This window comes from Leptodactylus fuscus, chromosome 2 (genome assembly GCF_031893055.1).
Source record: "Leptodactylus fuscus isolate aLepFus1 chromosome 2, aLepFus1.hap2, whole genome shotgun sequence".
NCBI lineage: Eukaryota > Metazoa > Chordata > Amphibia > Anura > Leptodactylidae > Leptodactylus > Leptodactylus fuscus.
The window spans coordinates 37,605,256-37,620,907 of NC_134266.1; the positions used below are offsets into that span (position 1 = coordinate 37,605,256).

Here is a 15,652-nt window from a genome sequence, read left to right on the forward strand (position 1 = left end):
TCTGAACAAGTCCTCAGTACTGAGACACATCCTCCTCACGTCTGTATACACCAGGAATATCACTCTGATACCTGCACAGCAAAGAAGGGCAAGCTGTGCTGCGCATGCGTACCCGCTGGCTGTGCACCTTCCGCCCTCAGTTGGGCGGGTCCTTCAGTACTGGGACGAGCCGTAGAGCAGGCTTAGAGCATCGGTAATCATGGCGGCGGGCGACCAGCAGGCTGCACACCGGCCCGGTGCTTTAAAGCAGCAGAATAAGGCGCACAAGACAGGTCGGCACAGAGGGCGCGGAGCCCAGGACCGTGAGAATAAAGGTGAGAGGAGAGTGTGCGCCATGTGTGCAGGCCCGGCCCCTCCATGTGAGCTCCACGTGTGTGCAGGCACCGCATCCCACAGCCCCGGACAGTATGTCTGTCATCAGGGAAATGCCCAACTTTACAGATTATCATCGAGGCTGAACCATTCACTTTCCTTCAGATGAACGTCCCCTTTAAGTAAATGGAAGCTGTGACCTGCCCTTTAAAATGCCTAAGCTCTATGGAAATCTGTAGTCTAAAACTTGCTGTTGTTTGTTATGGAGCAGGTCATTGTATAGGATAGCCTGTATTATATAGGGGCCTCCATATATAGACTAGGTATACAGTCAGCGACCACCCAGGCACATAGCGCTAGGACTGACATAGTATGGGATATCATTGCACAAATCCGGATAGCCCTACGGTGGCGCAGTGGTTAGCCTTGCAGCACTGGAGTCCCAGGTTCAAATCCTGCCCAGTACAACATCTGCAAGGAGTTTGTATGTTCTCCCCGTGTTTGCGTGGGTTTCCTCCCACTGATAGGGAATTTAGATTGTGAGGCCTATATGGGACAGTGACTGTCAATATCTGTAAAGCGCTGTGGAATATGATGGCGCTATACAAGTAGTAATCATAATAAATAAATACTATGATGATGTGTAATGGTCTGTACATTAGTCAGATTTATCATAGAAACTGATATCTGACAGTAATGGCTATGTTAGATGTGTCATGTGAAGGAGGCAGCCGTGCCCGAGGACCCTACAGATACCTTATTCACGTGATCATGGTGTAGTTTGCGTCTATCTTTATGACGCTTGTTTTTAGGGATCATAGACTTGTGTCTATTTAGTGCTTTGTGAAAATGACCTTCTGAAATCGATATGACCATTATAGTGAGAGGAGCCTATTCACATGTCCCTTGTTTTACAGGGATTGAGGGGGAAAAAAAAAGGTGACACACTCTATTTGTTGTTCTCTTTTCTCTGCTCATTTCGGCCATTTATGTGTATGGGAGACTGACTTCATTCACGTATCATCTTGCGTTGCAGCATTGTAACTTATCTAAATGAAGGAGCGTGTTGCAAGTCTCAAAAAAATCAATCACTGATCAACCCCATTAACTTGCATTAGTTCTGATGTTGCAAGGCGAAACTACAATCCTTGATGCTTCATGACTGTTTGTCACCACCTGTCCCTCGCGTTACTCTGAATCTTTGTTTTGAAGATTTTCTTGCTATTCGTCATCCACAGATTTACCTAAGCATCATTAGAAAAGTTTGGGTTTGGTAGTTTGTTCTTAAAGGGGTGTTCAGAGACCTATATTATATATATATATATATATATTTTTTATTTAAAGCTGCCACTAGTGGACCAGTAAACATAACAAATAGTATTCTCCTCTCCCTGAGCCTCCGTTGTCAACGGCAGGCGCTCTGTACTTCTGTATACAGGGCCTCCGATTGACATCACCATAGAAATCCCGTTTATGTGAGGCCAATCACAGGCCTAGGTGGTGACCTCTTCCCAAATGGCTCGTGACTGCTTCAGTGGTTCCCTCACATGACCAGAACGAGATCTGTATACTAACTATAAAATGATTGAAAAAAATTTTGGAACGCCCCTTTAACTTGGCTGCACTGGATCCTCCAGAGAAAAGTGTCACTCTGGATAATAGAAAGGGGTCTCTAGCATGGGGTGCCCCATTTCTGGCATCTATCCTGTGTAACTGAACACATGAACAAGCACCAGAATAAGTGGTTTATGGTATGACATTGCGACAGTGTTCCTTACCTATATGTTTCCGTTGACTTCTGTGGAATGTTATTGTTCGGCCCATGACTTTGTGCCTATGACATTGCAGAACATGCAGTCCTGTTTATTCCTAATTTACATTAAGTATCAGGAGTCCGTCCATCTGAACTAAATGACTGTTGTTTGATTTCTTTAAGGACGAGTTCCTGTTAAAGTTCTCAGCAAAAAACTGAAAAAAAACTTAAGCAAGCTGGACAGGAGACATAAAGCCAACCAGATCCGCAGACAGAGGAAAGATGCTGTGAGTATTTCATTTATTTTCAGTCTTAGGCCTCGTGTACATGGCTGTATTCTCTGTTTGGTAATTTAAGAAACACTCCAGTAAAAAACAAGTCTTTGGAAATAACCCTATGTGCAGGTAAATGAGTTGAGAAATTCTCTGCTCCCCTCTGGAGCACTGACCACTTCTCTCATTCTTTGGGGCTGATTTATTAAGACTGGCATTTCATAAGGCCCTGACTGGTGCAGGTCACATATAATTTATGAGAAGTCTCTGACCTCTTCATAGATCGGTCACACCACCGCACGCTTGAATGGAGATCTATTCCAGCTGCATAGATTTCCATTATTTACATGAGGTCTAATAAATATCTCGAGCAGAAGCACCCTAGCTCTGGCCTTAGTTTGGTTCTAGAAAAAACCTTGCGCCAAATGTGTATCACAATGTCCTCCCTCTACGGCAGGCAACTAGTATACAGGGTTTGATACATTTCCCCCATTGTGTACTTTACCTGTAGTAGGGCAACAATAGAAATTAGATCATGTACTTACAGGGGTTTCCCTGGATAAACTATGAATTAACCCCTAAAGTATACCCCCTCACCCAGTTTAACTTCTAATTTACTTCTATTAAAAAAAATGTATAATTAGCCATATCATTGGCATGGTCATGTGACCTCCCCAGGGACACTTTCTCATAGTCCGGTGAAATTCCATTTCACTGCTTCCGTAACGGAACGTCACCAGTACTCTCTTCTCCTCCCAAACCCCATCAATACTTGCGTATCTATCTGTGTTCGGGAATGCCTCCTCTTTTGAAGCGCTTGCGCAATCTGGAGGTGACTGCAAGACATGCACAGTAGAGATGGCAATCAATCTCTACTGCGCAGGTCTCACGGGTACTTCCAGTCTGTGTGCAACGTCTCCAGCCTGCACACAGTGAAGCGGAAAGGAGGAGCCGTTTTCAAGATCGGAAGATAGGTAAGTATGATGGGCAGGGGATGGGTTTAGTTAGTTACTTGAAAATGGCTAGCAGTGGGCAGGGTAGCTTAGCTAGGGAGACAGAGATGGGGTGTAACGGAGTGAGAGAGGATGTGGGGGAGCAGTGACAGTGAGGTAGTGTGGAAGGTATACAGGAAACTACGTAGAAGGAAGCTAACACCTTGTAAACAAATGCAGAAGATACCAGGAGCTCCCAAAGACACCCAGAAATCACTCAAAATACTGCTAGAAATATATGGGTGTACTTTAATGGGTTAAAAGTACACCCAGATATATCTAGCAATATCTTGGGTGACTGTGGGAGCTTCTGGTATATTCTGCATTTGTTTAGAAGGTGTTGGCTTCCTGCACTAGACCTTTAAAAAAAAATAAAAAAAATTATATAATTATTTTTTGCCTGGAAAACCCCTTTACGAGTTTAAATCTTTAATCTGTGCAGGTGCTCACTGAGAAGCGCAATTTGGGAAGCAAAGATGGCCCCCCACACCTTGTGGTCGTGGTTCCCCTCCATGCAGATGTGGTGATGAGTAGCCTTATGAATCTGGTGCAGAGCAATGAGGGTGATATACTTCACGAAGATGACTCCAAGAATGGCAAGTTTGCTCTGGTGTGTCCTAAGATGAAGCAGCGATGGTGTTTTGTCCAAGCGAACAAGGGTAAGAATAAACCCCAAAGTGGGTCACTGGCCCAAACAAACAATTCCACCATGGTATAAATGCATGGGTAACTGTATGTCTTCTCTCCTTGGTCTACAGATGATCTGCATAATCTGCTGGATCTGGCCAAAGTGGCAGATACACTATTGTTTGTTCTGGACCCCCAGGAGGGATGGGACAGTTATGGCGACTACTGCCTGTCGTGCCTTTTTGCCCAGGGCCTGCCTAGTTGTGGTAAGAGGTTCAGTAGTGTAAACAGCCATGTATAAGTATGGAAAGATAAAGTAACCATTGCCTCAGTGCTGTGTATTCTATCCAGTACCTCTGGAATAAAACCGGAACATGCGACTAACTGTAATATTGGTAATATTTTTGTCTTTGACTGTAATGGTAGCTTCATGTTGGATCGGTTTGTATTCTCTATCACACAATATTGATGCATGATGTTGTGTTTTTTCCCCTGTTTTAGTGCTTGCTGTGCAGGGTATGAATGAAATCCCAATAAAGAAAAGAAATGATACAAAGAAACACCTAAGTAAAGTAATAGAGAAGAGATTTCCCGATGTGAAGCTGTTTCACCTGGATACCGCGCCAGAAGCTGCTTTGCTGTTAAGGCAAATATCCACCCAGAAACAGAGACACTTGGCATTCAGGGACAGACGTTGTTATATGCTGGCGCATAGAGCGGATTTTCAGCCATCTGATGAGAGTGGCCTGGTGGGCACATTGAAAGTATCTGGCTACGTGCGGGGGCGAGAACTCAATGTTAACAGATTGATTCATATCGTTGGACATGGCGACTTTCAGATGTCTCAGATTGATGCCCCTCCTGACCCTTATCCACTAAACCCACGAGTCCACAAGGCTAAAAAAGGACAGGATGTGGAAATGACGGTAGGTTTGGGTGTTTGTAAACTCATCCAAAGTGCTTAGGCCTGGGGACGCAGCAAGTACTCACAGTGGGTCGGTCACTGAAGTCAGCGTGACTCTGCTGAGCTGTGTCGTACCGGAGGTACACAATGTGCCGGAAATCTAGATCACACAATTTCTTACACACTAGTTTTTGTATCCACAGATTTGTCACTTTTTGTGGTTTTTAGTCTTTTTGAAAGTCACAACAGCCACATAGAAAGCTGTGGTGGACACCAGCCAATTGCAATTGCTTGCTACGGTTTATGTGGAAATCCTGTACTGGTCCTGTCTAGTTTGGCATTAGTTTTCCAATGAGCTGTAACTCTCTTATACTTCACACTTACAATGGGGAGTTTCAGGTTGTGCTGCTTCTGTTTTGTCAAGAAATACAGGGCTTTGTGTTCGCTATCTTTTTTTCTTTCAAAAACTGCAGACTTTACATTAGATATGGTTTCTACTAGGGAGTCTTTGAGGCAGATATGAATATAGTCTTAGACCTCATGCTTACATCTGGGTGTGCAAGCCAAATGCGTAGGCTGCTTTTTTTTTTTTTTTTTTTTATGGTGGGCACGAGGATCACACTCAGATGTCAGCTGAGTGTCACCAGAGTGATCTCCATGTTAGATTTGTTGCTATGGAGGGTTCTGTTCCGATCAGATTTCCAGGAGCGGGTTAGGTCCTGCTCTATAATTATCAGATCGAAATGCAGCTCTGGAGCCCCCTTGGATGGCACACTGGGGTTGTATGCTTGAGGCTTAAATCTCAGAGATTTGTGAACAAAATGATAGTGCGGAGGCAGAGGGACTTTTTTTTTTTTCTTTGTAGTTTTTGGTTTATTGAGCATATAGCGGCAGCATTATTCAGCTATTCATGCAGCTTTATTGTACTAATAAACAGGATGAACCTGCCAACTGTGCAGCGATGGAAGAGGATGGGAAGCTTCTAATGAAGGCTGATCCAGCAAAGCAAGAGACTCTGCAGTCTGAAGTAGTTCCCGATCCTATGGAAGGAGAGCAGACGTGGCCTACTGAGGAGGAGCTCAGAGAAGCCGAGGGTAAATTTTTCCTTGCATGTCATCCTTTGCTGTCTCCTTAGGGTTATGTCAAAGATCCTTGCAAGTGATTCACCATCTTTAAGGAGAACCTCTAGCTATTATAGAACTCCATTATGTGCTTCATACAATCTGTATATAACCTAAAGCACTCTTGTTAAGAGTGAATGGGTATAATGTGAATAATAGGGGACCAACCATGAAAAAGACTTCATATACAGTCAGCACAAAACAGAGACTAGAAGACACGTCAGCATTGTGACTAGGCAGAATCTCCCCTCCACTTTTTATTGCAGTATTTTGTAATTCTTTTCTCAATTAGCACATAATTAATGGATTTTGTTTCTAAATTTCACAACAGAATCCTTAAAAGTGAAAGTACAGAAAAAGGTTCCCAAAGGGACATCCACTTACCAGGCTGCGTGGATCTTGGATGATGAGGAAAGTGATGGAGAAGAAGGCAGTGATGATGAAGACGACGATGATGACGACATGGATGATGATCAGGAAGATGCTATGGATGAAGCCGTTTCTGAGGTAATCTGTTATTTATACCTAGTTGTACTTAAAGATGTCTTTTCAGAATGTGTTCACACCATCATTCTTCACTGTGCTAATAATAAGTTCAGTAGCATTAAACACTGAATGTCCACTTTATTAGAGACCCCTATCTAATAGTGCATTGGACCTTCGATGACCATCGAAACTGCAGCTATCATCCATAGGTATCATAAGACAAAAGATGTGCCAAAATTCTGACCCACCCATCAACAAAGCTCCACAGGACCCCTTTTGTGGCATTTTTTTGTTTCCTCAGTCTTGGTACAAGATTGCATGAGAAAATCCTAAAAGGTTGTCAATCATTGAAATGCCGGTCCTGTCTATACTAGCATCGAAGACCAGGCCTTGTACGTAGGTGTTTTCTTTTTTTACTCATTGTAATGTGGTTTTGTACTGAGACTGATCCTCAGAAAACTTGTTCTTTTGATTTAATGTGCATTTCAGGATTACATATCTAATGTCCATATAGGGGACCGCGGAATGTGAAAGGGCAGGCGTCTCTAATAAAGTGGCCATTTAGAGTATATTTTAGATAAAGGTTATTGTGCTGCATGACATGAGTATGAATAGAGAATACATATATTTGGTGACATTATACCTTTAAAGGGATCCTATCATACAAACCCTTTTTTTTTCTGAGTAACACGTCAGAATAACCTTAAGAAAGGCTATTCTTCTCCTACCTTACGTTGTCTTTTCCGTGCTGCCGTTCATTAGGAATCCCGGTTCTTGTCAGTATGCAAATGAGTTCGCTTACAGCACTGGGGGCGGGCCTCAGCGCTCAAACAGCACTGGGGGCGTCCCCAATGCTGCGAGAGAACTCTCCAGTGCCGCCTCCATCTTCGTTAGCAGCGTCCTCTTCATTCTCCTCTTCCAGTGGTGGCTTGTAATGTCTAGGCCTCGGGCCTTGGGCAGAGCAGACTGCGCATGCCCACAGGCCACGAGAAAATGGCCGCTTGCACACTATTGTAAGTGGCCATTTTCTTGTGGCCTGTGGGCATGCGCAGTCTGCTCTGCCCGAGGCCTAGAAGTTGCAAGCCACTGCCGGAAGAAGAGGACGTTGCTGACGAAGATGGCGGCGGCGGCGCCGGAGAGAGTTCTCTTGCAGCATTGGGGATGCCCCCAGTGCTGTTTGAGCTCTGGGGCCCACCCCCAGTGCTGCGAGAGAACTTATTTGCATACCATAAAGAACCGGGATTCCTATGGAACGGCAGCGCGGAGAAGACAATGAAAGGAGAAGGAGAGGAGTAGGAGAAGAATAGCCTTTCTTAAGGCTACTCCGATGTGTTACTCAGAAAAAAAAGGGTTTGTATGATAGGATTCCTTTAAGGGAGTTGTCAGCCTTATTAAAAATGTTAAATCAATTTAATATGGCGAAAAAAATAATTTGTACTTGACTTCTAACATAGGGCTGGACGATTATAACCTAGATCAATTTTGTCTTTAAATGACTGTTTTACTATGATTAGTAGTTTTTTGGCGTATATACAGGATGTCCAGAAAGTAAGTACACAAAATGAAAGGGTGGACTTTAGCCGGTATATGAAGTGTTTTTTATTAATGAACATGTGACCGGAAATGCACCATTGTGGCGCCGCAGGTAGACAAAGATGTCTTTTTCTTATCCTTTGCCGCGCCGTGTGAAAGGAGACACAAAGAAGAGAAAGCGCATGTCAAGTCTGCTGTGTACACAACGCCTGTGCCAACCTGCAAAGAGCTCGTGAACTACATCCAGGCTACATTCATCATGGTCTGTGAACGGATGCCTTCACTCTATCTCCCGGCGTTGCACTGCTTATATTGAGGCAGGCGGCCAGCACTTCAAGCAATTCTTGTTAATAAATAACAGTGATTAAACTGATTTCCCATTAAAGCACTTTCCCTTCTTCGTTTCTCCTTTCACATGGTGCAGCGAGGGATAGGAAACCGACATCTCGGTTTATTTGCAGCTCCACAATGGTGCATTTCCGGTCACATGTTTATTAATAAAAAAACGCTTCATATACTGGCTAAAGTCCACCCTTTCATTTTGTATACTTACTTTCCGTACACCCTGTACGTGAAAATGTTTCATTTCCCATTCAGCAACAATGGGCAGGGTTGACCTACGTCTTTTCATATATCAGGCCTGCCTTGTGCCTGTCGGGCCTTTAAAGAGGACCTTTCACCATATCCGGGCACAGGCAGTTCTATATACTGCCAGAAAGCTGACAGTGCGCTGAGTTCAGCACACTGTCGGCTTTCCCGATCTGTGCCCGGTGTGAAGAGCTTACGGTCCGGTACCGTAGCTCTTCTATGGTCAGAAGGGCGTTTCTGACCATTAGCCAGAGACGTCCTTCTGCCTCGCGGCGCCTATCGCGCTGTGCTGTGGAGCCGGGAGGAACTCCCCCCCCTCCCCTCCTGATAAAGCTCGTCTATGGACGAGCTGTGTTAGCAGAGGGAGGGGGCGTTCCTCCCCGCTCCACAGTACAGCGCGATAGGCGCCGCGAGGCAGAAGGACGTCTCTGGCTAATGGTCAGAAACGCCCTTCTGACCATAGAAGAGCTACGGTACCGGGACCGTAAGCTCTTCACACCGGGCACAGATCGGGAAAGCCGACAGTGCGCTGAATTCAGCGCACTGTCAGCTTTCCGGCAGTATATAACACTGCCTGTGCCCGGATATGGTGAAAGGTCCTCTTTAATTAAGACCAGCGTACAAAATGCTAGTCTTTATAATTCTGCCCCATTGTTCTTATGTTGCGCCGCCATCAGTAGTAAAGATGTCCTCTAGTATAATTTGGGAAATACATGCTGCGCATTATTTGGCTTTACGGTTATATATTACGTGGTTATCACCTCCTTAGCTGACGTGAGGCCTCCTTTATACCAGAGCTGTGTAACCTTATAGCCCACTTATGTTTTTTTTATATGGCATTACATTTTGTGTTATTGTCAGGAAGAGGAAGATAGTGCTGAAGAGCCAGAGGAAGAGAGCGAGACCGTCACCATCCCTGACAGCACACGAGACAAGTATGATGACAACCTGGATGAAGCAGAGGAAGAACAGATGTTGGAGAAATATAGACTGCAAAGACAGGACGAGATGTTCCCAGATGAGGTGGACACCCCTCGAGATCAGCTAGCTAGAATCCGGTAAGAAAGTGTTGTAGATTCCTTCACTAGATTCCAGTCTGCTAGATTCCGACTTTCTTTTGAACTCCTGGTTATTTCTGATCTTCAGGTTTCAAAAATATCGTGGTCTTAAAAGCTTCCGCACGTCTCCATGGGATCCCAAGGAAAATCTCCCCAGAGATTATGCTCGAATTTTCCAGTTTCATGACTTCTTCAGGACCAGAAAACGGATCTTCAGAGAACTGGCGGAGGAGGAAAATGAAGCCGCCATGGTAATCAGTGGTTGTTACTATATATAGCTTTAACCTAAGAATCTGCTTTAACACATAAAATGATAATCCAGGCGCAGTGATCCTTAGGGTAGGCCATCAGTATCTGATCCGTGGCAGTCTCCCAGCACCCCTGCTGGTTTGCTGAAGGGGCGCTGCAGCATTTTCAGTCTTTACTTTGAGCTATCACCATGCCAATGCTTTGTAGAGGTTTCTATAGGTATAGCAGTTTAAGGGGGCATTCACACTACGTTTCCTGAAGCTTATTCTGAATGTAAAACACGTTCAGAATAAGCGACGTATAAAGCAGCTCCATTCATTTCTATGGGAGCCGGCATACGAGCGCTCCCCATAGAAATGAATGGGCTGCTTCTTTCACTATGAGCAGTCCCATTGAAGTGAATGGGAAGTGCCGGCGTACACGGCAAGCTCTGCTCATGCCGTCCCGTACACGCCGGCACTTCCCATTCACTTCAATGGGACTGCTCGCAGTGAAAGAAGCAGCCTATTCATTTCTATGGGGAGCGCTCGTATGCCGGCTCCCATAGAAATGAATGGGAAGTGTACGGCAGCCCTGCTGTAACGCCGGCTTGTACGGCTGTGATACACGCTGGCGTTACTCCGTGTGAATGCAGCCTAATACCTTTCACAGGCACTATGGCTCCTATGTACAGCTGATCAGTGGGGTTGCAGAGTTTGGGCCCCTTATTTATCCGATATGGGTGACCTATGCTAAAGATAAGCCATAAGTATCCCGATCCTCAATAATCTCTTTAACCCTCTCCTGACATCCACCGTAATAGTATGGTGAATGCTGAGTATTTAAAGGGATCCTATCATTGGATACCCCCTTTTTTTTTCTCCCTAACATGTAGGAATAGCCTTAAGAAAGGCTATTCTTCTCCCACCTTTAGATGTCTTCTCTGGGCCACCATTCAGTAGAAATCCTTGTTTTCGTCTGTATTCAGATGAGTTCTCTCACAGCACTGGGGGTGGTCCCCAGCGCTCAAACAGCACTGGGGGCGTCCCCAATGCTGTGAGAGAACTCTGTAGCGTTGCCTCCATCTTCTTCTGGAACACCCTCTCCCTGTGTCTTCTTCCATCCTGAGTTTCAATCTTCTATGCCTCGGGCAGAGCCGACTGCGCATGCCCAGGCCACAAGAAAATGGCCGCTTGTACAGTAAGCTGGTGTAAGTGGCCATTTTCTTAAGCACACTCATTATATGGTGTCCCAGCGAGCTGCTGAGAACAATCACAGGCACGGTGTGAGGAACAAGGTCAGCAGCAGGACAGCTTAACAGCTGCCAAAAAGCCGGAGCAGGCAAACCATCGACGCCAACAACCCGCAGACGAAGTCGCGGGCAGAAGCTAGTTGTACTATAACAAAGCACCCAATTTATTTGACATATTCTTTAATTTCTTTTGCCCTTTTAGGTTGGCTGGTATGTGACCGTACACATCACCGGAGTACCAGTCTCTGTGTTGGAACATTACCAACAGGGGGCTCCACTTGTCCTTTATTCACTTCTTCCTCATGAACATAAGGTGAGCAATTTGGCTTTGCTATCCTAATAAAGATAGTTGTACCGAAGGTAAAATCGGGTTATTTAGTTATTTCTTATGCTTGTAGATGTCTGTTGTGAACATGTTGGTGAGGAGACACGCTGGCAATGCTGAGCCAGTGCAAGCTAAAGAAGAAATTATATTTCACTGCGGCTTCCGACGTTTCCGAGCAGCTCCCCTGTACTCTCAGCACACGTCTGGTAAGGGACCCTTCCTCCAATCCATGTCTAGACCCTCACTGTTCATGTTACTTCTCTTGTTACATTGTACTCAGCATTCCATTATAGAAGGCCCTGATACAATATTCTGTATGACTCTGCTGTGTATATGAAGCATAAATGGCTTTTTATTAATGAATTGGCATTGGTGATTATTTTATGTTCTTTCTGTTCCAGCGGATAAACATAAATCTGAGCGGTTCCTGCATTCTGATGCCGCTGTGGTGGTCACGGTTTATGCCCCCATTACTTTCCCAACAGCCTCAGTACTAATGTTCAAGCAGCGCAGTAACGGTAAGTTTAAGATTCCGCATAAAGATTCTTAGCCCAAAAGAGAACCTTTCACCACCCCCAATTCTAGTGCTTAATGTTTAATAGGCACTGCTCTGCTGATTTTATCACAGTTAGAATTTTCTCTCTAGCCCGCACCGTTCCTGAGTAACAAGAGCAGGTAGTTTTGGTGCCTGATGTGCTTTTTAAGCTCAGTAATGTCAGAAGGGCGGTGTCAGGCAGGGGGCGTGATTTAGAGCTCCAATCAGAAGCAGCCAGTGTCAGATCTCAGAATCGCACCCCTTGTCTGCTCCTGCCTGACACCGCCCTCCTGACAGTAAAGAATCTAAATAGTATATCGGATACCAAAACTACCAGCATTGATTGCCCGGGACTAATGGGGGCTGTATGTGATTCATGTATGCGTTTGTGGAAAAAGATTCAGAAAAATCTGTCCTTTTCACACTTATATTTTGTACTCTTTCTATGCTGAAATGTCAAGGAGGTGGACTCTGCATACAGAGCCATCAATCATTGACAGGACCACCTCTTACAATTACGATAAGTGTTGTACCGCACTTAAAGGGATCCTATCATTCAATCACTTTTTTTTTTCTAACACGTCGGAATAGCCTTAAGAAAGGCTATTCGTCTCCTACCTTTTGTTGACTTCTCCCCGCTGATATTCGCCTAAAATCCTGGTTTATCTCGGTAAGTAAATGAGTTCTCTCGCAGCACTGGGGGCGGACCCCAGTGCTCAAACAGCACTGGGGGCGTCCCCAATGCTGCCAGAGAACTCTCCAGCATCGCCTCCATCTTCTTCTGCAGCGAGGTCTTCACCGCATCTTATTCCGGTGGCGGCTTGTAACTTCTAGGCCTCGGGCAAGCCAATTGCGCATGCTCACGGCCACAAGAAAAATGGCCGCTTGCATAGTATTGGAAGTGGCCATTTTCTCGTGGCTGGCGAGCATGCGCAGTCGGTTTGCCTGAGGCCTAGAAGTTACAAGCCGCCACCGGAAGAAGACGCGGTGAAGAACTTGCTGTAGAAGAAGATGGAGGCGATGCTGGAGAGTTCTCTGGCAGCAGTGGGAATGCCCCCAGTGCTGTTTGAGCGCTGGGGCCCACCCCCAGTGCTGCGAAATAACTAATTTACATACAGGGATAAACCAGGATTTTAGGCGAACGGCGGCGCGGAGAAGAAAACGGAAGGTAGGAGATGAATAGCCTTTCTTAAGGCTATTCCAACATGTTAGAAAAAAAAGTGATTGAATGATAGGATCCCTTTAAGCGTCTTAGTTATGTAGGCCAGCACAGGATTGCTCTTTGCCTGATTGTGTCTGTTTAATGAGAAGTATCTACACCTTTTCCTTTTATATAGGGATGCATGATCTGATAGCCACGGGGTCTCTCCTGAGTGTGGACCCTGACAGGATTGTTATCAAAAGGGTAGTATTGAGTGGTCACCCATTTAAGATACTGAAGAAAACTGCAGTGGTGCGCTACATGTTCTTCAATAGAGGTATGTGCTAATATATTAATAGGTTATTCTCTACCTTCTAATAATGGGCTTAAAAGGATTGTACGTGTCGCCAGAAAATAACTTTTTTATTTTTATTTTAAACAACAAAAAAACCCCACAGCTATAATGTATATGTAGACACATAATCCACCAGTCACAATAGGGGATTGCACAGCTTATCTACTCCCATCTCTACACAATAACCTCTACTCCGCTCACACAGCATGCCTAGAAAACTCTTCTGTAGAACTCACTAGGGTCTGCTCTAGATCATTGTGTCTATGGCACATGACTCCAAGAGACCGGAAGTCAAATTATTTTAGGTTTAGTGGCAAGATTTTTATAAAAATATAGATAGATGATATGGGAAATTAAAAACAAAAAAAAGTCTTAGAAAAATAAAATACAAATGTCGTTTACTGGTGACACTTTTCTTCTAAAGGGGGTTGTCCAAGACTACATACTGATGACCTATCCTTAGAATAGGATTTCCGTATGAGATCAGTGGGGTCTGACAACTTGCACCCCTACGGATCAAGTGATATTTGCACTGTGTATGAATTTTTTTTTTAATGTCTTTCAATTTATTTGTGAATGTTTGCAATTATCACACTGAAAAGTTTTTTTTGTATAGGTTTGTACTTTTCTATATAAAAAACTAAAAAAAATTACAGTTTGAAACCAATTATTTCAGGATAAACTTTTTAGTTTTTCAATAACATTTGCTACAGCTTTAACACTCTTGCCTTTACAGAGGATGTGTTGTGGTTTAAACCAGTGGAGCTGCGGACAAAGTGGGGTCGCAGAGGACATATTAAGGAACCTCTAGGTGAGCATGTTCTATACAGAATCTCATGCCATTTGCAATGACATAATAGAACTGTATGTTTCATGAAAAATCAGGTTTCTTTTAAATTTTATTTCAGAATTAGATAATTTTTACACAACCATAATTTAGTAAAATGAAGATTCAGATGAAGGAGACAGTTGTAGTATTCTGTGCTACATATATATGTGAATGTAGAGACCAGCTAGGGGTCTAAGCAAATCGTATTACCGCCCTTAGTAAAAAGGTGTATGTATGGATGCTCAATCCACAGGAATTACTCTAGTGTATTGTGTTAGTAGACTGTGGTGCGGTCTCTGATGGTTATACCAAAAAGTTTGAGTTTTCTTAAGAAACTTATTGTATTTCTTGTAATATAAAGTACTAGTCTAGATCCAAAACAATTGTATTCCTACCCGTATAAAACCCCTAAGTGGTGTCTGTGAGCCACTAAAATGTTCCCAAGAACTGTTTCAGAAACTGAAGAATTGGTGCTACGTTGTGATAAGCCTGAATGCTGACCACTTTGTATGACCCCCCCCCCCCATTCTGGTATCTTTTATATTGATGACCTATCCACAGGATCTGATTTTCATAGGGTCTGTGTCATGCCTTTATATGTATGCCTCCAGGTAACAGAACCTATAAGGAGGAACTGAAACGGAAGGCTCTGTGCACTGTATAGCAGTGGCATTGGAGGACTGCAGTTCTGTTCTTATGACTTGCTTAGGAGCAGAGCTGTTTGGTGCAGGGTTCGGATAGGTCGTCCGTTTGAAAATAATCCTTTTAAGTAAAAAATAATGAAGGGAACCTATCCTGTTGAACATGTCAGATATGACGGCAGCATGTTATAGAGCAGGAGAAGCAGAGCAGAGTGATACATAGTTGTGTGGGAAACAATGCAGAATAACCTGTCATTTTAATCTGTGCTCATTCTTGGCTTAGGAGTCCAGTGGGCGGTGCAGTGTTTGGTGGCCTTTACAATGAGTTTGGATTACATGGAATAATCTCACAAAACTATAAATCCATCTGCTCAGCTCCTCTTACTTTATAATATACGACCTGTAGATCTGACAGCGAGGGTTCCTCTTACAGTGGAGCCTGGGGGTACAGTGTTTTTAGTCATTACTATAGATATATGTTCGTAACCCTGCATAATACCCTCTGTTTTTTTACTGTCCAGGAACTCATGGACACATGAAATGCCATTTTGATGGGCAGCTGAAGTCCCAGGACACTGTATTAATGAACCTGTACAAGCGTGTTTATCCTAAATGGACCTATGACCCATATGTACCACCTCCAATAACCTGGGTGAAGAGTGAGGTTCAGATTGATCCTGCAGAAGTGGAGATGGAATAA

The 15,652-nt window shown here is 44.2% G+C and overlaps 1 protein-coding gene across 1 annotated transcript; it reads left to right on the top strand.

Moving 5' to 3' along the window:
• Positions 1–171: 171 nt before the first annotated feature.
• Positions 172–15,652, top strand: TSR1 (TSR1 ribosome maturation factor). The gene is made up of 15 exons (XM_075263601.1): positions 172–314; positions 2,249–2,352; positions 3,772–3,988; positions 4,088–4,222; positions 4,458–4,882; positions 5,798–5,954; positions 6,313–6,488; positions 9,450–9,646; positions 9,735–9,897; positions 11,329–11,439; positions 11,525–11,657; positions 11,853–11,969; positions 13,324–13,464; positions 14,219–14,293; positions 15,474–15,652. The coding sequence occupies exons 1-15, from the start codon at positions 200–202 to the stop codon at positions 15,650–15,652; spliced, it is 2,445 nt and encodes an 814-aa protein (XP_075119702.1). The 5' UTR covers positions 172–199.